Source organism: Schistocerca nitens, chromosome 4 (assembly GCF_023898315.1).
Source record: "Schistocerca nitens isolate TAMUIC-IGC-003100 chromosome 4, iqSchNite1.1, whole genome shotgun sequence".
NCBI classification, from domain to species: Eukaryota; Metazoa; Arthropoda; class Insecta; order Orthoptera; family Acrididae; genus Schistocerca; species Schistocerca nitens.
Genome location: NC_064617.1, coordinates 307,855,509 through 307,881,440, shown reverse-complemented (window position 1 = coordinate 307,881,440; position 25,932 = coordinate 307,855,509). Strand labels below are relative to the sequence as shown.

The following is a 25,932-nucleotide window of genomic DNA, read 5'->3' as shown; positions in this document are numbered from 1 at the left end:
CACGAAACTGTGGCATCAGACTCCCGTAAATATAGTACGGTAGCAACTTAGCAGTATTTAACTCCTCACAGCACTTAGAAAACCAGCCATCTCCGCTGCGATGAAGAAGTGATAACATAGCGTACAGACGCAGCCGCTAGTAAGCCGTAGCGTGGCGGAAATTGACACTGCCAGTAGATGCCGGTAGATGTTATGAGGGTTGTATGAGACCGTAGTACCTCATTTTTCGAATGTTGGGAGTCGTTTGACAAATGAAATACTTTATACAATAACAACGGGTGCTTCTAGCGGACACTATAATTTTTTAGAAGATTTTATCACCACAATTTTTTAAAATATTTTCAACTTTGCAGGGACTAATTTGCAGTTTTCCATGCAGAAAATTTATATTTTTGGGAATGGATAATGCCTTCAAAAGTAGAGCTTTAATGGAAATGAAACATGAGCAACAGAGTGTAACCAAATAGTAAGATCTAGAGTAAGGAATCGCAGCTTATGTTAATGGCCAAGTTTTTCCGTTTGGGCATCAAAACAAAGGCAGAAGTTAAGACCATAGAAAATAATGACTGTCAAATATATTTTAACGTCCAATATAATTTTAAATGTTAGGAGGAATTGTTTGAAAGTGGTGCATTCTACTCTGAGAGACGTTTCCACTGGTCCACGATCCAGTCAGGATGATTCCATGCAACTGCATTCATCGTTGGATCAAGATGGCAACACTTAGTGTGCGTCTGCTGTAGAGCCCCATGTCGAACAATGTGCTCTGAGCTGCTTGCATCGAACCACCGGTGTCTGTACCAGCACTGTACTCTGTTCCCATATCCGCTACAGAATGTTGCCTGTTCTACTTTACAGAGCGTGCCATCCTCCGAACCCCACGTTCTGTGGTAAGACCTGGACCTCCAACAATTCTTCGCCTGCTCTACTTTTACAGTTCTTCGACCAGTTTGTATAGAACCTCACGGCTACAGGACCCGAAATGCCAACCGGCTTTGCGGTTTTCGATATATCACTTATGTGAGTGTTCAGAGACTGGGCAAACATATGGAAACACCAAAAACGCAACAGATTACCATGCCTAATTCGGTGTAGGAAACCCGCTGGCATTCAAATAAGCTTGTGGATAGATACATGTGATCTACGGATTCCAAAGGGATCTTATACTATTATTTCTGCAAACTAGTGACAAGTTCAGATAATGATGATGGAAGTGGACCGAGAACACGCACGATTCTCTCCAAAGTAGACGGCAAAGGTTTAATGATACTGAGATCTGGTAACTGTGGTAGTAAGGCTAGACGAGACAATTCGTCCTGGTGTACACAAAACCAGTCCTATACGATGTGAGCATTTGGAACAGGCGCTCTGTAGTCTTGGAACACAGCATAACCATTGGGGAACAAATATTTCACCTCAGGATGGACTTGATCAGCCAAACTGTTCTTGGGACTCATAAGGTATAACAACATAGCCCTTGGAATACCATGATATGGCTGCCCAAATCATCAACAAACCCACGCCAAGATTCATGCTTGTAAACAAGCAGTCTCTGCACAGTAAACCTGGGACGGCATTCGCCAGACATAAACCCTGTCAGAAGTTGGTAATAGCTTGGAACAAGACTCATCCGACCAAATGACTTTCTTCTTTTGCTCCATTGTCCAGGTTTTATTACTTCGACACCACATATTTCTGTTACGGAAATTTCCATCATTGATTAGTGGCTCTGGAATTCTAGCACATACTGCAGTTCCCAACGTATGAAGCTCCCTTGGTGTCATTTTGCTGTTGACAGGGTTAACGGGTGTGACATTCAGCTCTTCATCAGCTGACGTCCTCTCATGTTTCGTCAAAATACTCCTCAATGACCGTTTGTCACGATCACTCACCACACAAAATTCCGTCTGCGTTGTGACGTAGTGGCTCATGTTTTTCCTATTTCCGCGTATGCGGTATAAATCTTCAATACGGCGCGCCTAGGAACACCAAATAATTTGGCTCTCTTGGTTACGGAAGCACCCATCATACGAGAACCAATAATATGCCCTTGTTCGAATTTATTTATATCAGATATTATGCATCCACAAATACATAGAACATTGTTCTGACGACGACTGGCACATGCAACCTATTGAGGACACTGCACAGCTGCCTTTCGTCGTCAAATACAACAGCACCACCTGCAGGATTTGGTAGCATCTGGATTAATTTTGGGCGTGCATATCTCACTGCGTTTCTATATTTTTGTCCAACCCCTGTACGTCCCCATTGATAGAATAATTCCCCATTCGCCTTTCTTCCGCTTAGTAATTTTCCTACTGCTTCAGCTGCTGGCACCGAACATGGCGACTTTCAGTCTCGCGGTGGGCAGTGCTCAGGACTAGAATACACATGAGAGTTTTTTGCTCTCAGACGGTTTGGTACTCATAGTTAGTACTCGCAGAACTGTGTACACTGCTTAATGTGTATGTTGTGTATGTTCTTTCGGACATGTCGGATAAAACAGACAGTATATATATACCGGGTGATCAAAAAGTCAGTATAAATTTGGAAACTGAATAAATCACGGAATAAGGTAGACTGAGAGGTACAAATTGACACACATACTTGGAATGACATGGGGTTTTTTTAGAACCAAAAAAATACAAAAGCTCAAAAAATGTCAGACAGATGGCGCTTCATCTGATCAGAATAGCAATAATTAGCATAACAAAGCAAGACAAAGCAAAGATGATGTTCTTTACAGGAAATGCTCAATATGTCCACCATCATTCCTCAACAATAGCTGTAGTCGACGAACAATGTTGTGAACAGCACTGTAAAGCATGTCCGGAGTTATGGTGAGGCATTGGCGTCGGATGTTGTCTTTCAGCATCCCTAGAGATGTCGGTCGATCACCATACACTTGCGACTTCAGGTAACCCCAAAGCCAATAATCGCACGGACTGAGGTCTGGGGACCTGAGAGGCCAAGCATGACGAAAGTGGCGGCTGAGCACACGATCATCACCAAACGACGCGTGCAAGAGATCTTTCACGCGTCTAGCAATATGGGGTGGTTCTAATAAAACCCCATGTCATTCCAAGCATGTGTGTCAATTTGTACCTCTCTATCTACATTATTCCGTGGTTAATTAAGTTTTCAAATTTATACTGACTTTTTGATTACCCGGTATATATGAATTCAAGGCGACGATTGTCAATGATTCCCCTCAGAGCAGGTGAACACCAAGCTCGCACTCGTAACAGGAATCGGGGAGATGCCGCGGGTAATGAGCGTATTGAGCAGGGGCACTACATCAATAGTGTTGTGAGGTTAAGTAGAGAATTTTGATCTGGCCAAATACGTGCTATAGTAGCATGTGCAGTTGTATTGAGCACTGTATTCAGATGGTTGCCGGCACGGTAGCTCAGCGTGATCAGTCAATTGGTTAGCTGCCCTGCTTAACAAAGAAACTGAGTGAATGGATCAACGATGAACTTGAACGGGGCTCATGAGACGTCCGCCCAGAACAAATGCAACGAACAATAAGAGATCAAAGAAAATGGCGTAACGGTGAGCGCGTCTCCCCAGTAAGCAGGACACCTGAGTTCGAAGCATAGTCCGGCATAAATTTTCAACTTTCCCCGTTGATATAAATCAATGCCTACTGGCAGCTAATGTCTTTCAATTCATTTCGGTCTATTGTCTGACAGCTACCTGCGAGTAGTTTTGAAGTGTCTGAGAGTTTTGCGATAGCAGATGTCGGAATCGTTTGCAGACAGCAGGTGATAATGTTTGTCAGACCTGAGATATCGTTCTCCGCGAGATTTATGTGTGGTGTTTTGTGCGTGAAGGAAGAGGTTGTGATGTAGGAGAATAAAACTGTAGCTGCACTTTTAATACTTTTCATGCAATTATCTCATTGTGTGACAGAAGCTTCACAATTATATCGAAACTTTACGAGAATGACACCGTTGGAGACGGAAATAATATTCCCCATAATTGGACCCCAAATTGCTAGGCTAGATACTGTTATGCGTAACTTCATTGACGTTTAAGGCAGACTGCTTGTGAAATTAAGATTTCTAGCATCAGGTGTGTTTGTTCTTTGTAATATTTGGTAAAGTTAAAACTGGCATGAACTAACATTATACCAGATTTCATCTCCATACCCACACTCGTTCAAAAGCAAAATTGGGCGAATATGTGATAAATGAAGCATTCCCGAACATACCTTTCTTTTCAGAATGAGAATTTTCACTCTGCAGCGGAGTGTGCGCTGATATGAAACTTCCTGGCAGATTAAAACTGTGTGCCCGACCGAGACTCGAACTCGGGACCTTTGCCTTTCGCGGGCAAGTGCTCTACCAACTGAGCTACCGAAGCACGACTCACGCCCGGTACTCACAGCTTTACTTCTGCCAGTACCTCTGCCAGTAGAGCACTTGCCCGCGAAAGGCAAAGGTCCCGAGTTCGAGTCTCGGTCGGGCACACAGTTTTAAACGCCAGGAAGTTTCATACCTTTCTTTATATTTTTTTATTTGCATTGAGTTAAGGAGCAAGTCTTAAATTCCTGAACGTCTTTTCTTCAACATCCAATATAGTAACAATGAATAAACACCACATCATACAAAATTAAAGCTATAGCTGTATTAGTTGAAGTCAAATGGTAATTTTTCGAGTTCAAAAACAATTACTTCCAAGCAAAACTCCAGAGTTTCCTCTATGTTAATTGGTTCAAATGGCTCTGAGCACTATGGGACTTAACATCTATGGTCATGAGTCCCCTACAACTTAGAACTACTTAAACCTAACTAACCTAAGGACATCACACAACACCCAGCCATCACGAGGCAGAGAAAATCCCTGACCCCGCCGGGAATCGAACCCGGGAACCCGGGCGTGGGAAGCGAGAACGCTACCGCACGACCACGAGATGCGGGCTCTATATTAATTAATCTATGTTATAAAATTACTTTGCTTGATTTTTTAACATGTGGATATTCTGGTAAATTTCGTATGTGGAGGTGTTAAAAACCGTAACCACTTCAGCTAACCAACTTCCCCATCTTTTCTCGGTTCCTGTAGTCCAGTAAATGTATACTGGATATCGCTAGCCTGTCTTCATACAAACATATTAAATGCACAATTTCATCCTGAGCTCACTTCTCAGTAGCTTTGTTCAACCCTTTCTTTGCCGACAAATTGTTGACATTCACTTCACTGTGAGTATCAATCGCAATAGCCTCAACTGTCCTGAGAATGCCATTACAAATTTATACAGCGGCTCTGTGCAGTGCTGGTGTGACGCTGTGGGTAGTGCGCTAGTCTTCCATTCACATTTACATTTACGTATTCACTTGAGATCGAGTCTCTTCAGCAGCTTTTGTTTTATTTTCGTTTGTTAACTGTATATAAAATGTCTATGATGTTACTATATGTTATTTGCCGTGTATCGTTGTTCTAGTATAGAACTTTAGAAATATGCTATCTACCGACGTTGTTCCTTAAGGAGGAAAAACGGGCGAACTCTTTGCCCATAAACAAGCCACGGTTACATATTATGGCTCAAAACACTCCGTTTAATGGATACTTTTATATAAAGTGTGCATGAGTACGGCAAATTACATAGTCAGGTTGTAGTAGCGTACAAACTGTGACATACGGCACAAATCTGAGACGCAATTACGGCTGTTCAGCGCTCTCCGAGTACTCTCGGCTCCGCTTGCAATGCCTGTGTAGTTTTTCTTGTCCGACAGCTGCGGCGAGCAGGTCTCAAGACATGGAGATTGCCGTCTACACGTGACGTCTAAACTCGCAGAGCGCCACTATCTGAGATCTTGCTCCTCTCTCGGACACTGCGGGCAAGCTGACTCTCGGCTGTGTTCACACGACATTACTCGCAAGAACTCTCTGCTAATGAGAAACTCTCACTTGTACACCTAGCTCAATGTTTTGGCCCATAAGTGTATTTTCCCTTAGATCAGTGGCTCCCAACTCGGAGGTGATTACTCCCTGAGAGGTAAAATAAAATTTTCTCAGGGGTAAAAACCAAATGATTCGATTCTGTTTGAGCTACCAAACTAAATTATTTTCAAAAGATCATTAATATTATCATAATTTTGTAAGACTCGAATAATAATTATGTGAGTTATCAATAATTAATTTTAGCCAATTAGTAGCATTAATGTCGTAGAGGTTACAGGTTTCTCACATTCTCCACCCACTACACACACTGCGTTGTCCCGTACATCGCTGGTAATAAAAGTGAGACGCGTACCTAACAAATGCTAAATATCTCAAGAAAATGTGTTCTCCATGTTGTAGCTAGTACCTGCAGTAGTCCAGAAATGCTTCATTACTCGCTACGAAACATACAAATGAGTTAATTGATAGCACGACACAGCAGTAACTACATAAGGCCTACTACAGTGCTGTACACAGAAGTACCATAATAATAATACAGGGTGTACATAAAGTCCGGGAACACATTAAATTATTTATTGCACTAGAATTAAACATTGTACAGATGTCATACATATTGCATTTTGAAGAGAAAGTCGGAATGATTTTTTTATGAACGTTCGATATGCGAACCACGAGTGACCCACCAGACGTCAATACGGTAATCGAATTCTTGCCATACACGTCCCAGCATGGCATCGTCGACAGTGGCATTCGCTTCCCGTATACTCTCCCGGAGCTCTGCTATATCACGCGGTACATACACCAGGTCTTTAATCTGTCCCACAGAAAAAAGTCACACGGAGTAAGATTTGGTGATGGGGGAGACTATTTCATGAAACAGCTCACTCCGCACCTGAACTCGCCATGTTTGCGACTAGCGCTGACTATCGGAAAATTACCAAACTACGCTGTGGCAGTATACATGCAAAAAAAAAAAAAAACACGTTCAGGATAGTTTGGTTCTTGTGCAATAAAAAGTTGAAAGTGTTCCCGGACTTTATGTACACCCACTGCTAGTATTAATGACTGTGGTCGGACACGAAGCATTAACAGCCTGAAATCTTCCAATTTCTGCCAGTTCAGAAGAATGGAATGCAGCAGTCAAATTGTTTACGTACAGTAAGAACAGTGCACACATTTTAACTTGGTTGACTTTGGATGGGGCTGCTGTTTACAGGTCCAGCAAGTGCCGCAATGGAGAGGAATAATGCAGGGGAAGTATATTATGTAACATGTGTCTACCATCACTGTGGATAGTTCTCTCTCTTATCTGAGAAGGAGTTGTGGGTAGCACTTACGAACCACAACATTCGTTATGCTTCGCAAGTGCTACCCACAACTCTCTCTCAGATAAGAAAGCGAACTATCCATCGGCTTTCATACTAAGACTCCCCCCCCCCCCCACCACCACCACCACTTTACATACACACACAAACATAATACAGTATCATTCGTCTTTCACCATTTTAAAAAATAAAAGTATTCCAAGAAAAGTCTTTCATTCTATAGATAAGTCTGAAGCTTGTGATAATGTGGGAGAGGGGGGGGGGGGGAAAGACGGCAGGAGGGGGATATGGCGGATGTACTGGCTAATGTCTAATTGCACTCAGGGGTAATGATCTAAGAAAGATTGGGAATCACGGCTTTGGAGAATGTTCTGGCGATTGGTGCTGCACACCATGCCCCTTTCCTAACATCCCATGTCTGACGCGCGGCCATTGCGTGATGTGTGTACAGACGTGACGACCATCTTCGCAACGATGGCCGTGCTGTGCGCGAGCGGGCCGGCGTTCGCGGCGTCGGCGCTGCGCGGCCTGCGCTTCTTCCAGATACTCCGCATGGTGCGCATGGACCGCCGCGGCGGCACCTGGAAGCTCCTCGGTTCCGTCGTCTACGCTCATCGGCAGGTAAGCGCCGCACTCCTCTACTCCCTAAACCGTCCTCACATGCGGCGTGGCAGCTGACGTCCACTACGAATGCAGGACTCTCCAGCGGCACTTGCCGGCTGCATCTGGCTCGCAGATCACACACTTCATTTATGAAAATGGACGGACGTAAAATTCCTGTGTTATCTCTGTTATACCGCATATTTCTTCCCTTGACCATAAGCTAGTCGTATTGTTCTGTCTTTAGTTCACATAAGTACACTATTGGCCATTAAAATTGCTACACCACGAAAATGACGTGCTACAGACGCTAAATTTAACCGACAGGAAGAAGATGCTGTGATATGCAAATGATTAGCTTTTCAGAGCATTCACACAAGGTTGGCGCCGGTGGTGACACCTACAATGTGCTGACATCAGGAAAGTTTCCAACCGATTTCTCATACACAAACAGCAGTTGACCGGCGTTGCCTGGTGAAACGTTGTTGTGATGCCTCGTGTAAGGAGGAGAAATGCGTACCATCACGTTTCCGACTTTGATAAAGGTCGGATTGTAGCCTATCGCGCTTGCGGTTTATCGTATCGAGACACTGCTGCTCGCGATGCTCGAGATCCAATGACTGTTAGCAGAATATGGAATCGGTGGGTTCAAGAGGGTAATACATAACGCCGTGCTGGATCCCAACGGCTTCGTATCACTAATACTCGAGATGACAGGCATCTTATTCACATGGCTGTAACGGATCGTGCAGCCACGTCTCGATCCCTGAGTCAACAGATGAGGACGTTTGCAAAACAACAACCATCTGCACGAACAGTTCGACGACGTTTGCCGCAGCATGGACTATCAGCTCGGAGACCGTGGCTGCGGTTACCCTTGACGCTGCATCACAGACAGGAGCGCCTACGATGGTCTACTCGACGACGAACCTGGATGCAAGAATGGCAAAACGTCATTTTTCGGATGAATCCAGGTTCTGCTTACAGCATCATGATGGCCGCATCCGTGTTTGGCGGCATCGCGATGAACGCACATTGGAAGCTTGTGTTCGTCATCGCCATACTGGCGTATCACCCGGCGTGATGGTATGGGGTGCCATTGGTTACATGTCTCGGTCACCTCTTGTTCGCATTGACGGCACTTTGAACAATGGACGTGACGTTTCAGATGTGTTACGTTCCGTGGCTCTACCCTTCATTCGATCCCTGCGAAACCCTACATTTCAGCACGATAATGCACGACCGCTTGTTGCAGGTCCTGTACGGGCCTTTCTGGATACATAAAATGTTCGACTGCTGTCCTGGCCAGCACATTCTCCAGATCTCTCACCAATTTAAAACGTCTGGTCAATGGTCACCGAGCAACTAGCTCGTCACAATACGCCAGTCACTACTCTTGATGAACTGTGATATCGTGTCGAAGCTGCATGGGCAGCTGTACCTGTACACGCCATCCAAGCTCTGTGTGACTCAATGCCCAGGCGTATCAAGGCCGTTATTACGGCCAGAGGTGGTTGTTCTGGGTACTGATTTCTCAGGATGTATGCACCCAAATTGCGTGAAAATGTAATCACATGTCAGTTCTAGTATAATATATTTGTCTAATGAATACCCGTATATCATCTGCATTTCTTCTTGATTTAGCAATTTTAATGGCCAGTAGTGTAATAACTTCAATATGCTTGAACATGTTTTGAGGTGAATAGGATTATTCCAGGTCGTCTCTAAGGTCATTGTGAGGGTCCAGTTACATTTAAATGATCACCACCCATCTACGTTCGACGTCAGCGTGCAATAACCATCCACAGGCAGCAGGTGGCAATACTGGCAATGGAGGGTATGTATAGCGTGTCAGTGGGTGGTGCGTGGGGGGGACAGACGCATAAAACGCAGAAAACAGTGAAGTCCTTGTCGTAATGTGGAATGCGGCAACTCTGAGTGATTTAGTTGACGCCCAAAAGGGCCTGACTATTGGCTTTCTGGCCAAGGGTGGAAAAATTTCTGAAACGGGTAAGTTAGCGTGCTGCCATAGTTAAAGCATACTGTGCACTACAAAACTGCTCTAAGCAAAACTAGCGCCGAAACAACTGTGGAGCACCATGGGCCAAAGATGACAGGGCTGATAGACTGCTCCGGAAATGTGTAAGGACGAATAGACGTGCAATTGTATGATGCCCCAGAAGAAAGAACGGGCTACCGACAGTGTCTCCTCAGCTACCATTCAGCGAACATTGCTGTGTACTGGCCTCCACAGAAGACGTGTGATTCGTGCACCCATGATGACTCCTGTTCATCGGCGACAAGGGCTGAAATTTGCACATCAGCACCTCAGCTGGACGTCCACTGACTGGCGGCAAATGGACTTTTCAGGTAAATCATGTTTTATGTTTATCATGTTATCGTCGGAAGAGTGCTGGCCGGAGGAAGGAGCGTTGTCACCTGGTGAATGTTTTTGTGGCATTTCCAGGGTGCTCTCGTCATGCTGGAACACACAGTGGACCAGCACAAGTATTCGTCTACCTTTGAGGATTATGTCCACCCCTGCATGCATTTTGTGTTCCTTTAGCACGATGGCATCTACCAGCAGGACAATGCAACGTATCACACAGCTCGTAGTGTACCTGTGTGGTTCGAAGAGCATCAGGAAGAGTTTACTGTGTTCTCCTGGTCACCAAACTCCCCAGATTTAAACACAATCAAGAATCTTGGACCAACTCTATCGGGCTGTTCGCGCCATGGATCCTCAGCCAAGAGACATAGCTCAGCTTACCGCAACACTGGAGTCGGCATGGCTCTACATCCCTCTCGGAACAGTCCAGAAACTCACTGGCTATTCAAATTCCGCAAAACGTGCTTATTTATGCATTTGACAGGTGATCACGTTAATATGACTGGACAGTTCCGTAACAAGTAGTGAGATAAAAGTTTACAACAGTCTTCCCTATCAGAAAAAAAGTAATTCTTCATTTTCACTTTGTACTAAAGCCCTAATGTCATTTTTACTTGATTGCTGTTTCTGTTCAATAGCAAAATTTTTAGAACATGAGATATATATGACATATATATGACATGGAACAAGAATGTGCAAAATGTTTTATTCCAATTAGTACAACAGGCAGAAAAATTATTTATTTACTACAGTTATAGTTTTTGTACTTCGTGTGTGTGTGTGTGTGTGTGTGTGTGTGTGTGTGTTGCAGTTCGTTTGTCCATGTTTTCGGTCATGTTAACAAAATCGAAAAAACTTATTCCTGAGAGAGAGCGCTCTTACATTTACATAACATTCAATACTGCACAACTTATGTGTATTAAATTAATAAGTAGTACCAGAACATTTTATAAAATGCAAAGGTGAGCCGTTACAACGCGGAAGTGCTGTAAGAAATGTGTCTGAAAAGGCCGAGCGCAGAATTACAGTTTGAGGGGTCTCAGTGGTAGGTTCCTATTTGAGCGAGGAACATGGGGTCAAAAATTTTTCGTTTAGCCCCGACTAGCGGCAATTTGTACAGCTATTCGAATATCCGACGTACTGCAGCTATATTACAGTATATTAAACCGGATTTGAACGACAAACCGGAGCTGACACCTAGGCAAATTGTAGGAATCAATTAATTTCTCTTGCAAAAGATTTTAATTGGGCTGAAATTAATGCTCAGCTAATGGCACCATTCGTATTGGCACTCTTCGGATTTTACGTACGAAAACCGTCACCCTCATTTGGATTTTACGTGCAAAAATACTTTTTAAGTTTTTTTTTTTTTTTTTTTTTTTTTTTTTTTTTTTTTTTTGGGTGCGCCAGTATCAAACTTTTGCGAATCGGTTCAAATTTTGTAGAATGATAGACAAATACACATAATTAATGGTCGTCCTGTTGTTTCGCGAAAGTCTTAGGAGTTGCCACAATATAAGGAACGAGGTTCGAAAGGGAATAAACAAACCTGTACCGGATCAGTCGTCGCCCGTGTCAACAAAAATCTACACCGGTTGCCTAGCTACGACGGTCTAAGGTCGAAATTATAGTAGAGTAAAAATTGGGAATCAGAATGGAAAATGCTCCTATCGTTGCACGAAAAAAGGCGAATATGTTCTGAGCAGGGTTAGGGATGTAAACGGAGGGAAGTAACTTTTCGACAAATCTGGCAGCTTCAAAGACATTTAATGGAAACATCTTGAGATATTCGCGCTTTCTTGCAAGTTAACCGTACTTCCCCAGTGCAGTGAGCTCTCTTAGATCCACTTCCTATTACAAGTGTGATGAGAGGTGTAAAAACAAATCGACACAAGTTTATGCGCTTCCTAGAGAGTGGGATGCATCAGCTATAGAGAGTGTGGGTGCATCTTTAATAGGGACTAATCCTGAGAAGGGATGGATGCGTCCTCAACTTTATTGACTTGTTGTGTCGTATTGCCAACGGCCTTGCGGCAGTGGTAACATCGGTTCCGGTCAGGTCACCGAAGTTAAGCGCTGTCGGGATGGGCTAGCACTTGGATGGGTGACCATCCGGTCTGCCGTGCGCTGTTGGCAAGCGGGGTGCACTCAGCCCTTGTGAGGCAAACTGGGAGCTACTTGACTGAGAAGTAGTTGCTCCGGTCTCGGAAACTGACATACGGACGTGAGAGCGGTGTGCTGACTGCATACCCCTCCATATCCGCATCCGGTGACGCCTACGAGTTGCGGATGTACCGTTGGGCCTTCATGGCCTGTTCGGGGGGAGTGTGTCGTATTGCACAACATGACAAATGCCATTTTCTATGACATGATGGCATGTATCATGCGACACGACATCGTGTATCATGTTACTTTATTTGACACGATGCGTTATATTACAAGATATGTTCTGCTACACAAGCCCTTGTGGAGGGTTTAATCGCCAAAATGTTTTAACTAACATTTAATTATAAGAAACTGCACCAATAACAACCCGTGTTTCATGAATCTTCCGCTCAGTGTTGTTTCCAAACAGCATACTTTTATAACAGGGAAGTAATAATACGAAAATAACGAAACACGATAATTCTTTCACCACCAATATGACACTGCATTTTCTAGAGATCCTCGATGGGCCGGTGATTTCAAACAGCGTAGCTTCGTAGGATTATAATATAAAACCCAGTAAATACTGGCTTCAGCTGAAAACGACGAAATCCAATATGGCGTTGCTTCTGACTTCGTGAACGTACGTGCCTCTTATCGGTAAAACCATTCGTTGCACATTGTCGAAATATCGCAGAACTTATTTCGCGTTTCACGCCCGCCAATACTTTTTCACCGTGAAATAACAGGAAATGACGTCACAAAACTCGCTCAGTTCCCAGCGCACGTCAGCTTTTACGCTGTTGTGAGGACGGCAGCCATGCTGCACGCACACTGTTCTTCTCGCTGCTGGTGCAGGCATCTCGTTGCTCGCTTGAGGCATTTGCGCTGCAGCTGTTCGCATCACTAGCTGAAGGCATTATCGGCAGTACTGTGAACCGAAAATGGAGCTCACTGTATAGATTGAGGTCAGTGATTGGGATTCGTTAGTGATAAAAATGTAGCATCTGACAAGGAGATGGAAGTTTAGGAGTGTACCTATGCACGAAGAATATCTATAAAGCTGATACAATAAAATTCCTAAAAAATTATATCCTCTATTTGCCAACAGGTAACACCCATTATTGTCGTATCATCAAAGTTAAGCCACCGTCGGGCTTGGCTAACACTTGGATGGGTGACCATCGAGGTCTGCAGAGCGTTGTTCTGAGTCTCGTTAAGGAGCTACTTGACTAGAAAGTGGCGGCTCCGGGTACGAAGGCTGAAAACGTCAGGGAGAGCGGTGAGTTGCCCACATGCCCCTCCAATGCTCATAAAGTGTCACCTATCCGCTGAGGATGACATTGTGGTCGGTCGCATCGTTTGGCCTTGCGAGACTCGTTCGGACGAAGTTTAGTTTGGTTCTACTCTCTATTTGGCAATTGGCATGAGTTATCTTTGTGTATCGTCAACCGACGAATAGTTGGCAGCATGTTGCTGTTGCTGCATCACAAAAGAGGAAGCTCTGCCACTTTAACTTTTGAAAATGTATCACATCACGAAAGCATAGTGAGGCGATTCACGTGCGTATCTTGCTACAATACTAAAGACGCAGGAAGTGTACAAGATGCGTAACTTCTGTGGAAGACACTTCACTCCTGGGCCAGGCACACCGAGTAGTCGCAAACAAAACATTGTCGCTGTGGCCGAGCTTGTGAAGCAGAACAGGCGTATATCTGTGAATGAAATAGCAACTATTTGGGATATTACTGGTGGTTCAAGACACAATAATGTCCACTACGTGCTTCGATTCATTAAAGCGTCCGCAAGATTTTTACCACATCAGTTGACCTTTGAGTTGACAGACAGTGGCATCGATGCCTGTGAGTAAATTTTGCGTAATTTCCAGGTCGAAGGTAACGTATTTCTGAACAGAATTCTTACCGGATATGAAACCAGTGCGCCAGCTGTCAACCACAGGCAGGAAATATCATGCTCAATTTTTTATAGGACGTAAAAGAGGCGTGTTTGGAGCATTATATGGAAAGACGATTAACAGTCACCAGTGATTCACACTCAAATCTGCTACGAAATCACTCTCGTCCGCCAGTCAGGACCAAACGACGAGGACCTCTTAGTGCCGGTGTTTCGTTAACACTACAATGGTTCAAATGGCTCTGAGCACTATGGGACTCAACTGCCGTGGTCATAAGTCCCCTAGAACTTAGAACTACTTAAACCTAACTAACCTAAGGACATCACAAACATCCATGCCCGAGGCAGGATTCGAACCTGCGACCGCGGCAGTCGCACGGTTCCGGACTGCGCGCCTAGAACCGCGAGACCACCGCGGCCGGCTTAACACTACAATGCTCGAGCCAATATCAACAATACAAGATATGGGAACTGAATGCACGAACACCCATCTTACACTTCAGACCACAGAGCTCAGCAGGAGTTACTTTGATGTGTTGCGACGCCTCAAAGTAAGGAGATCGTCGCCCCCCCCCACCCCCCCTCTTTCTCTGAGATATGAGAAAAATATAGTATAGTCAGGTGTTTTTCTTTCAGAAAAATGAGTTAACAGTCGGTATTACGTAGTGTCGGAACTGTAACTTTTGTGCGGATAGTTAGAAGTCGCCATTCTTCATATTAAAATTACTCCATATCCCCAGGTGTAGCAGCCCCCCCCCCCCCCCCCCCTGTACAAATTATTGTATGGGCGCCGTTGCGAAGTAGCACTTGGAGGCGAGCATTTGAGAGTTGATGAAATCGTGAAAAGCGGCGTGCACGAGTGGGTGCATTTGCACCCTAATGAATTCCCACACAAGGTATCCATTCAATTCCGAAGCGGTGGAATTCGTACATTACACATCTTGCGCAATACATTGAAAAATTATGTATCTGCGTTTTTTTTTCTGCATTACGTTCTGTATTACAATAAATAATTGAGGTTTTGCGCCGGCCGAAGTGGCCGTGCGGTTAAAGGCGCTGCAGTCTGGAACCGCAATACCGCTACGGTCGCAGGTTCGAATCCTGCCTCGGGCATGGATGTTTGTGATGTCCTTAGGTTAGTTAGGTTTAACTAGTTCTAAGTTCTAGGGGACTAATGACCTCAGCAGTTGAGTCCCATAGTGCTCAGAGCCATTTGAACCCATTTTTGAGGTTTTGCTTTGTGTCACGCTCGTACTTTTACACGTTCTGTCTAGAGTTAAAATGTTATCTACTGCGCTTTTTCAGACAGTGATGTATGTTACGACAAAGTTTCAGCGTGCAGATAAATTTCCATTCTACAGCGGTGTGTGTGCTTATTTTTGATTTCCTTGCAGCTTAAGACTGTGTACCATAGCGCGGCTCCGCACTTGGACTTCTACCTTTGAGCCGGCCGCTGTGGCCGAGCAGTTCTAGGGGCTTCAGTCCGAAGCCGCGGTTCTGCTACGGTCGCAGGTTCGAATCCTGCCTCGGGCATGGATGTGTGTGATGTCCTTAGGTTAGTTAGGTTCAAGTAGTTCTAAGTCTAGTGGACTGATGACCTCAGATGTTAAGTCCCATAGTGCTTAGAGCCATTTGAACAATTTTTTGGTCTACCTTTCACGGTCAAATGCTCTACCAGCTGAGCTAGCCAAGCAAGACTCACCATCCGGGTTGTGAGTCGTGGATAAAGGCCCAAGGTTGGAGTCAGGTGCGGTTCACAATTTTAATCTCTATTTTAGGTACTAAAGAACTACAGATCGTTAAACATATGGAATTTTGGCCCAACGTTATTGATGAAATATGAGGTAATTAAAATTCTGGAGTAACAGTTGTTAGTTTTGATCAGTGGTAACTGGTTTCTCTTATTTAACCGTCATTAGACCGTCAGCGTCCTGCCAACTTGGACTGAAGGTAGATTAATACGTAGGGAGGTAGAAGTCGCCTTTTTTTCTTTTGCAGACAGTGATTAGACAAAAACTGGTGAGAAAACGTTAATCTTAATTAAATAAGTGAAATATATAGTGACAAACTCATGTGGTACGTAAAGCTGCATGCAACGAATTATTCTCTTCCGTTGTACACGAAGTCTAGATTCTACGTGCAATGTAATACAGTACGGAACTCAGACACAGAATGATTCTGAAAGTCAGTTTGTGTGACGGACTTGCAGAAAGGAAGATTGGGGCACGGGGTCCCGTGGACAATGCGGTCATTATAAAGTGAGCAAAAACTCTGCGTAAGGAAGGATTGGAATGGATATCGGTCTAGGAACAATTTTGGCATTTGATTTTAGTGATCTAGTGAATCCACGGAAAACTTGAAACCGTTTGGCCGGACGGGGATTTCAAACGCTGTCCTTCCGCATACGAGTCTACTGGGTAAATACTCCACATCACACGGCGGCAGAGTGGTTCATATACTTGGATTATATGTTCATCGCATGCAGTCATACGAACGGCAAGTCATATGAGTCGTTCAATAACACTAACGTTATCCTTCCTAAGAGAACATTAACGAAGTAGTATGATAAGGGGTGGACCTTCATATTTTTCATCTACATTTTATTCAGTACTAGCTGAGAAATCCGACGTTACCCGGGAATTTATTTATATTGTACCCTATTCTTTGTGCGCATGCAATTTATTTTAGATTTACAAAGCTTCTTTTTATACAGGGTTTAAAGTAGTGTGCTTGAGGACGTGAACGAAGAGTTTGTTTCTCTTCGAACCACAAAAGAGTGTCACGTAGAGTTGACCGTACGAGAAGCAACTAACACTAAGGTTCACGCTCGCAACGAGCAGCGTGTGGCCTTGTGTTTTCTTTGTGGTCATGGCATTAAATAAGTTCGTCGGAAACTGTAAATATTTAAAGCTAAATGTCAAATTGTTAGGTATAAGCGGTATTCGGGTTGTAAAAAGTCTCTTGCCTGCGCCACTTCCCGCCAAAATTTCCGCTTTTGTGAAGTTACGTTGAAAAGAAGTACGGTAACTTCAAGCCTCTGTGAATGGAGAGCTCTGAGGAAAGAGATACCGGGTGACGCTCTCGATTAGAGTTATATCGCGTCTCACTTTCGGAAAAGAATTTTCGCAGAGTGAGTTAAAGCCTGATGTTCTCGAGCAGCTGCAAGTATCACGATCTTCACTAGATTCTTCAGACCGCATAGTCCTCAGTCTTTTAGCCGTTCTGGTGTATTCAGAAAGACTCGACGGATTTCTAGGCATTTTCATTAGTAAACAGAAGGAATAATTATGTAATTAATAGGCACCCAAATCAAAAAACTGCAGTTAATAAATTCGTTTTTTTACCAAAGAATAAAAAGAAAACATACCGAAAGGAACAAAGCAGTATCGTTAAGTTTTCAATGCAAAAAGCGAATTAAGTTAATCCTTATATCCTAGCGAAGTAAATTCACTGTTAATAATTTGTATTTACCGATCCGACTTTACTCATTAAAAACTTAACGGCACTGCTCTGGCGAAAACTTACGAAAACACATCCATCACTGAGTTAAAAAAGACTAACAGTGTCAGCTAGTGGTTCTTTGGTATACTACGAAACGAACAGCGATGTCTTTGGTTCTTTGGTGTAGACTGTTTCGTCTTGATGATTAAACATCGAACTAATAAACTGTGCGAACGATTACAGATAAAACTTAAAATTATTATGTATTAATTTTACGTGTTCTGATTGTGATGAAATAAAGCCTGTAGGCCGACCCAAGCTAAGTACAAGTTACCTACGAAAACGCCTGAAAATTTGTCTAGTAGTTATGGAGATTTGCGTTTTCTAACAAATAGACAGACACAACGGTTTTAGATAATAGAGGCGTATTCGGAAAGTAAGGACCGATTTGGCGATAAATGGAGACCACTGTGAAAATCCGACGGAACTTTGCACACATGTGTTGTGCAGTGTCTATAGAGTACCTGCAGATCGCTTCACGTACCTCTTTTCAGTTCAGAGCGCGAAGTGATCCTGTAGAAATGCCTAAAACAACAGTGTCTCCCATGAAGTACGTGGATCTGGGAAGAGATTTCGCTTGAAGCTTCGCAGCCTACATGACATAAATGTCATCCATTTATTCCTTCAAGACAATTTTCAGCCGTATTCTGCATGGCAATGAAGACGCTCCTCCAGCGTTTTCGATGCGAAGTGTTTGATAACCCTCAATGCAGCCCTTAATTGGCTCTATCCGTTGTTCATCTCTGCTCACATGAACCGCTGGCTGCGAAGACAACATTTTGCCACAAACAACGAAAAGCAAACCAGGGTAGAGAAGTGGCGGAAAGCACAGGCAGCTGCTTTCTGTGACGAGAGCATTGGAAGTTTGTACAACGCCACGACAACTGTCCAAGTCGAAGCGGAGACTATTTAGAGAGGTAGCTGGAGCGTGTGGCTGACTATTGCGAATAAAAAAATCTGATTTTCACTGTGGGTTTCGTTTCCCGACCGATTGGACCTTACTTTTCGAACTGCCGTCGTACTTCAGATCACGATATCTTCTTTTCGAGATCTGATTTTGATGGAATATAGCTTATATGTTGTCCCAAGCTACACTCGCGTTACCTGTAAACACCATGAAAATTCATATAGTATTTGGAAGATTAGAGTGTTCATACAGACAATATGATTCTACAGTTTCATTATTAGTATATCAGTGCATGAAAAATTTGCATGATTCCATCACAGTAATAGGCACAAATTTCTTTGATAAATTCTGTCCACTGTAAAGCAATAACTCTTCAGATTTTAGTACAAAATTTTTGCTAGAAGCTTAGATCCATTCTTGAGCGAGGATTTTCGAGACTGAGTTGTATGCCATGCCGTAAAATGTACTATATGGAAGATTCAACGGCCGCTATTCAGACAAATAAATTATCTGATCAACATTGTCCGAACACCTGGTGGGAATTAATACAGGGCGTGTTCACCTTTATCACCTATGGCTGCTTCATCTGTGATGGGGACATTTTCAAAGAGGTGCATGAATGTCTGTGGAGGAATGCAAGCCCATTCTTCCTCAACAGCCGAGGCTACAGATGTTGGACACTGGGGTATGGGGCGAAATCGACGTTCTAACTCATCCCAAAAGTGTTCCGCTGGGTTCAGGTCGAAACTCTGGACAGTTCAGTGCATTCAGGAATGTTATCGTCCACATATCGCTGCCTCACTGATGTTGCTTCATGACAGGGTACATTATCATGCTGATACAAACGACCATCGTCTGCAAGTTATCCACTACTGTACGCATTATCCATTCCGTAAAATTGTTCATATCCTTCCACATCTAGGGTTTTCTTAAGCAGCATATGGGGACCACATCCTAACCACGAAGAACACCGCCATCTCCAGGCATTAACCAAACTCAAACCATTTGATCGGATAGCGTGATTCATCACTCCAAATCACTCATTTGCAGTCATCCACTGTCCACTGGCGTCGCTCATCTCACCACTTCAAGCGTCGCACAGCACTCACTACAGATATCTGTGGCTTGCCGTACGAGGAGTTGCTCGATCACTGCAGCCTCTTCCAGTTAACTTCCTGAGCACAGTCATTGCGCTAGCTGGGCTGCTGGTAACACTTTGTAACTCACCAGTGATCCCTTCTGTTGATTTCATGTGGTTTTTTACAACCACCCGCCGAAATTCTTGACGGTCCCCGTCCGTCAGTACATGTGGTCTGATTGGTCATGGTTTACCTGTGGTTGCTCCTTAGATTTCCCACGTGAGAGTCATGTTTCCTGCAGTTGACGTCGGCAGCTTCAGAAAGGTTGAAATGTTCCTAATGGATTCGATACTCAAGTGAAGTCCAACGATTAGTTCCCGTTCGAAGTCACCGAGACCCATTGTGCTGTTAATGCTCCTGTACAGGCAACATAATATTTGCCACGTTATTCTGTAATGGTGTATCCGTCTCTTCTGTCATGTGGTGAATATCGATGCAGTGTTGGAACTGCTGGCTAATAGTTACGTTGCAGTTGAGATCCAAAAGGTTAAAATATTTAGACAGCAGAAGCTAAAAGGAAAGCAAAATCAAAACACAACTACTGCTTACCTGCCTTTTATTCCACGAATCACTAACAGAACTGCCGCTTTCCTAGAAGATTCAAGGTTAGAACCATCTATAACACCCTTGGTGCCACCTACTCTCTTTGTTGAACGCGTGACGTAGTCCTTAGTGCTTGCAGACAGTCAACCGCTTGACGCCCTTCAGATTCTGCACACCTACTAGCAGGAGCCAGAACAGCAGCGTACCCCTCCTGCACGGGCCTAGGGCTCTTGTCAATTTGTCTCTGTAAGGTACATTTTTAAAGTGTCAACATTCATTAAATAACAAATTACAAGCAGCAGATATTTTCTGTGATTCGTCAAAGGCATTTGAATGTGTGAATCACAACATCCTTTTAAATAAATTAGAATACTATGGTGTCACAGGCAGTGCTGCATAATGGTGCAAGTCATACCTCGCTAACAGGAAACAAAGGGTGTCAGTGCAAGGGACTAGTGAGTTAAGTCATCAGTCATCATCAGAATGTGAAGTAATTACATGTGGTGTCCCACAAGGATCCATCTTAGGGCCATTGCTTTTTCTTGTGTACATTAATGATCTCTCATCAGTTACACTGCCAGAAGCAGAGTTCGTTTTGTTTGCAGATGACACAAGTATTGCAATAAATAGTATGTCGAGTGTAGTTCTAGAAAGATCTGCTAATGATATTTTCATGGATATTAATGAATGGTTTAAAGCCAACTCACTGACATTGAACTTCGAAAAGACTCACTATATGCAGTTCAGAACCTGTAAGAGGTTTCCACCCAGCATATGCATAAAGTATGAAGAAGAGCAGATAGAAGAGGTAAACAGTCTTAAATTCCTGGGATTACAACTTGATAATAAATTCAGTTGGGAGGAGCACACCACAGAACTGCAGAAACGCCTTAACAAATCTGTATTTGCAATTCGAGTGTTAGCAGACATAGGCGACATAAAAATGAAAAAGCTTGCATACTTTGCCTACTTTCATCCCATAATGCCATATGGTATAATATTTTGGGGTAATTCTTCAAATCAAACAAAAGTTTTCAGAGTCCAAAAGCGTGTAATACGTATTATTTGTGGAGTAAATTAACGGACGTCCTGTAGAAGCCTCTTCAAAGAACTGTGTATAATAACTACTGCCTCTCAGTATATTTACTTGTTAATGAAATTTGTCCTAAATAATATAGCTCTTTTTTCAACAAACAGTTCAGTTCATACATACAATACCAGGAACAAAAATGATCTGCACAAGAACTTAAAAGCACTTACTTTAGTTCAAAAGGGGTCCACAACTCAGGAACTCTCATCTTCAATAATTTGCCAGCAAACATGAAAAATTTTGTTACAAATAATGATCAGTTTAAAAGGAGCCTGAAAGACTTACTAGTGGCCAACTCCTTCTACTCAATTGACGAATTTTTTAATAGAAACAAATGATGTATTGTATATATTCATACTATTAGTATTGTTATTTCAGCTTTAAAAAATGATGTATTATATATACTCATACTATAAGTATTGTTATTTCAGCTTTAAAAAAAATTGACATGTTCCACATCGACGAGGATCTCCTCATCACGGATCAATGAACGAAAAACTAATCTAATCTAATCAAATCTAATCCAAAGGTGGGCGGATGTCACCAAGGATGTGGCTGAACTGCGGGTCTTAGAGCGACAAGAAACAGGAGGACTGAAAACACTCAAGCACCCTATGCAGTTTCAGGTCGCATTCACATATCGTCGAATTGTTATGAGACACCTTTACTGGTCTTAGCCTTTGCATCATAGCAAAAACTGTGGTCGCACTGCATTCCAGAGGAGTATATTCAAGTTCAGTCGGGTTGTTTGTCCATGATGTCCTTAGGTAAGGGCTGACTCGTCCGGCGGACATCAGCTGTGTCCAAAGTTGTCAAGAACGTCGTCCTGTTGCTTATCCCTGTGCGAATGTTGTTTTCGGGAATCAATGCCCCAAGGAATTAAGTGACATCATTGACACCCTTTACGCCATTCGCTAAGGTCTTTTCACGCCAGTTTTGAGTGAAATATTTGCCTCGGACTTCCATAAGAAAACCGCGTTATTTCAACACTGGACATCGGGGCTCTGTCGTCCATCGCAGAGGCATGGAATGAGTGGCTTATACGTGGGTAAGAGGGGGTCTACCTTCCCATCGTGTGACGCGTCCACTTTGGTGTTGGGCGGAATTGTGGTGAAACTTGGTGCCAACGTGACTTCATTAACGCGCCTTACGCCTGACATGGGTTTCAGAGTTCTGGGATACTTTTCACATGTGTCGACACCTCGGTATTTGGATGACGTCCGAGAGCGCCACGTTTTTTCACCATTACAGAGTAAGACTGTAAGCACTATTAAGCTAAATTTAAGATTTCTGCGTCGCAGTGGGAGATAATTACCGCGTTTCGAAAAAGTGATCGTTTACAGCCAGTTCCACAAGAAAGTGTATGCCGTTATCTGTGTGAAATAAAAGGCACTATTGTAAATATAGGTTTACATGAAAATACATGTTATTATTAATTGCACAATTACCTAACAGTTAATACACTCGAAGCCATTATCAATTATAGTTTTGCACCTTTATGGCATGCTTTTCATGAGATTTTCTGCATATTCTCTCGGTAACGATCTCTTCGAAGTATATATTGGCTTTCAAAATGGTTCAAATGGCTCTGAGCACTATGGGACTTAACAGCTATGGTCATCTGTCCCCTAGAACTTAGAACTACTTAAACCTAACTAACCTAAGGACATCACATAACACCCAGCCATCACGAGGCAGAGAAAATCCCTGACCCCGCCGGGAATCGAACCCGGGAACCCGGGCGTGGGAAGCGAGAACGCTACCGCACGACCACGAGATGCGGGCTATATTGGCTTTCCTTTAAGCTTCATCTTAATATAGAACGAAACATGTTCGATAGTATCTGGATCCGGAGACATTGCAGGCCAATCCATCTTGGACACCCCATTGCCTTCCTTGCACACCGTACAGAGACGGCTGCGATGTTTCGGATCATTATGCTCTTGAAGTACCCTGTTGGCCTCCTTAGAATCGAACAGCTCCTGAATGGACCTCAGAAGGCATGTTTGATAAATATTTCACATTTTTTCAGCTTTTAAATTGAGTGTAAATAAGTCCAAATAGCCACTTTGCACACGTTAGCCCTCTCTCCGGAAACCATCCACGTTTCCAATCTCTAGATTTCGTTTGACCCGCTTCACAAAGCATGTGTTTGTCTCTCGAAGTAAATTTAACAGCAGCTCCAAATGAAAGCTTTGGCCCCTTTGGATGATTTGGAAGGAATACTGCCTCGTGACGCTTCAGATATTTTGCACTCTTTTAAACTGCAACCGACAAAACAAAACATTCAACTCTCACAATGTTTATCTATACACTGTGCAAAAGCGCATTGATTACAGATTCGAGACCACTACCAGAGATGTCGCTGCGGACGTTACATTGAAAATTATGGCGTACACTTTCTTGTAGAACTGACTGTAATTGTGGTGCGCGGTGTCGATACGTGCTTACTCTTGACTGCTACCCAGGCATTCTTCTGCCTAACTAAATCGCACCAGACAAAAATTAGTCACATCCATGAGACAACACTCTAATACCGTGAAACGCTACATCTGAACTAGATAATGGCCTCAATCCGACGAGGAAGAGACTCCGCAATTAATTTCGGGCATCCCACATCAATCTGAAGCCACGCTATGACAATTACATTCCGCAGAGCTACACAATTGCAATGTTTCACTTGCTGTTCCACATAGCTCCTGACAGTTACCTACGTATATCAAGCTAATCACTGATTATTAATCGCAGTAGAACTGAAAAATATGGCGCCTAGAGGAAGATTTTCGTTTTCCAAGATCATTTACGTGCGTTTTGTCCAAATGCCGGTGAAGAAGATAACTTTTTTAATACCTTATACTGGAGTGACCACCATTTGTATTGTGTATGTTGCTAGTTAGTATACTGGAATTCTATCAAACTCCACTTAGTACGAGGAGTATGTGGTGTGTGTGTGTGTGTGTGTGTGTGTGTGTGTGTGTGTGTGTGTATGTGTATGAGTGCGCGTGCGCGCGTTGCGAGTTCGCGTGCGCGTGTCTGGATGTGTAAATGCGTGCGTTCGTGTTTTGAGTGCTCCTCTTTATGAAAATGCATAAGTGGAATTTTCGCGGCGGTGTGCCATCATTTCGTGCGTAAAACACAGCCAGAATACCACGTGTGTTCGTCGTTATTAAAATGGGAAAGCAGAATATTACGAGGCGATATATAACCTTTCTCTGTCTGAAACCTTGTGAAAATACCTCGCAAGGTGGGACAATCTCCAGCTGGTGGCTGAATTTTGTTATACAAAGCTTATAACCACCATGTACTCATAAAATGTTTGTTGAATAAATAAAATATTCCTGCCGTAGCTGAATCTTTCATGTGTTGTTATTACACGCTATGGATGCATTTTTCACAGTGGATGCGTCCTTTACATACACTAAATTACTTCTGCTGAGTAGTAAGGCTCGAAAATTCGTGAAGCACAATTGATGTACTCACCTAGAGGTTCCAAGATCTGGATACGCGTTTAACACAGCGGTTTATCTGATAATGGAAGGTTCATACAGCATTTATGTTCATTTCATTGTAATTTCATTCTAACGAGCTGCATGGTCACCGATGGTATCTGTTCTTTCGGACATGTCCGAAAGAACAGATACCATCTTAGTGTACATATAGTTAAGGCTCACCGGTCACTTGACTATCTTCTTCTTCTGTGCGAATGCACAAACAAAGACCGACTCTTACGGGAATCGGCAACGAGCCCCGAGTAATGAGTATAATGGGCGGGGCACTACGAATGTAGTGCGGGACAATACGTTGAGAATGTGGGTTTTGCGGGAGGCGTGCCAGAGATAAATCCCTGCAGTCGAGCTATCCTCGGTGGCTCGGATGGATACCTGAACCGGTGTCATCGGACGTCCGCCCCGAACAAATTCAACAAACAGTGTAGAACAAAATGAGATCAACTTAAAAAAAAAAAAGATTCATCTGTCCCCGTTGACGTATGTCAACGCCTGTAAGCAGCTGAGGGTGTTCATTTGATTGTAATTTCATTTATTTTTTTACTTTTACATATGTTCCTGTTTAGTAATACGATTCTCCATATTGCTCATTGGATTATTATTGTTATTATTATTATTATTATTATTAAGAATGAATGATTCATTGTGCAACGAAGTGCATGCTGTTTCAAACCTTCTGTCACATTAAAACTAAGTGCTGCACAGTAGCTCGCACCCAAAGCTGCTGCTCGTGGCCAACACACTTCGGACTGTGATAGAAGTACGCGCAGTTGTTGAGTAGTGTTTGTATTATTGATGGTAATGCTATTGAAGCTACACTGGGAAACCCTGTCCGATACACAACCTATACAGTTGAGGCGAAATATTAAGAACACCGTCCACTGGGAGTTTAAATGCCGCCTGGTAACGTTACAGGGACAAGACGCGGCAAGGAAAATATTGGATTGATCCATAAATTCG

General features: G+C 43.3%; 1 protein-coding gene across 1 annotated transcript in view; it reads left to right on the top strand.

Moving 5' to 3' along the window:
• LOC126253138 (potassium voltage-gated channel subfamily KQT member 4) overlaps positions 1-25,932 on the top strand; it is a 1,084,963-nt gene that overhangs the window by 549,094 nt on the left and 509,937 nt on the right. Inside the window, exon 4 of the mRNA XM_049954282.1 lies at positions 7,690-7,859. Within this exon, the coding sequence (XP_049810239.1) occupies positions 7,690-7,859 (170 nt within the window). The remainder of the gene's footprint in view (positions 1-7,689; positions 7,860-25,932) is intronic.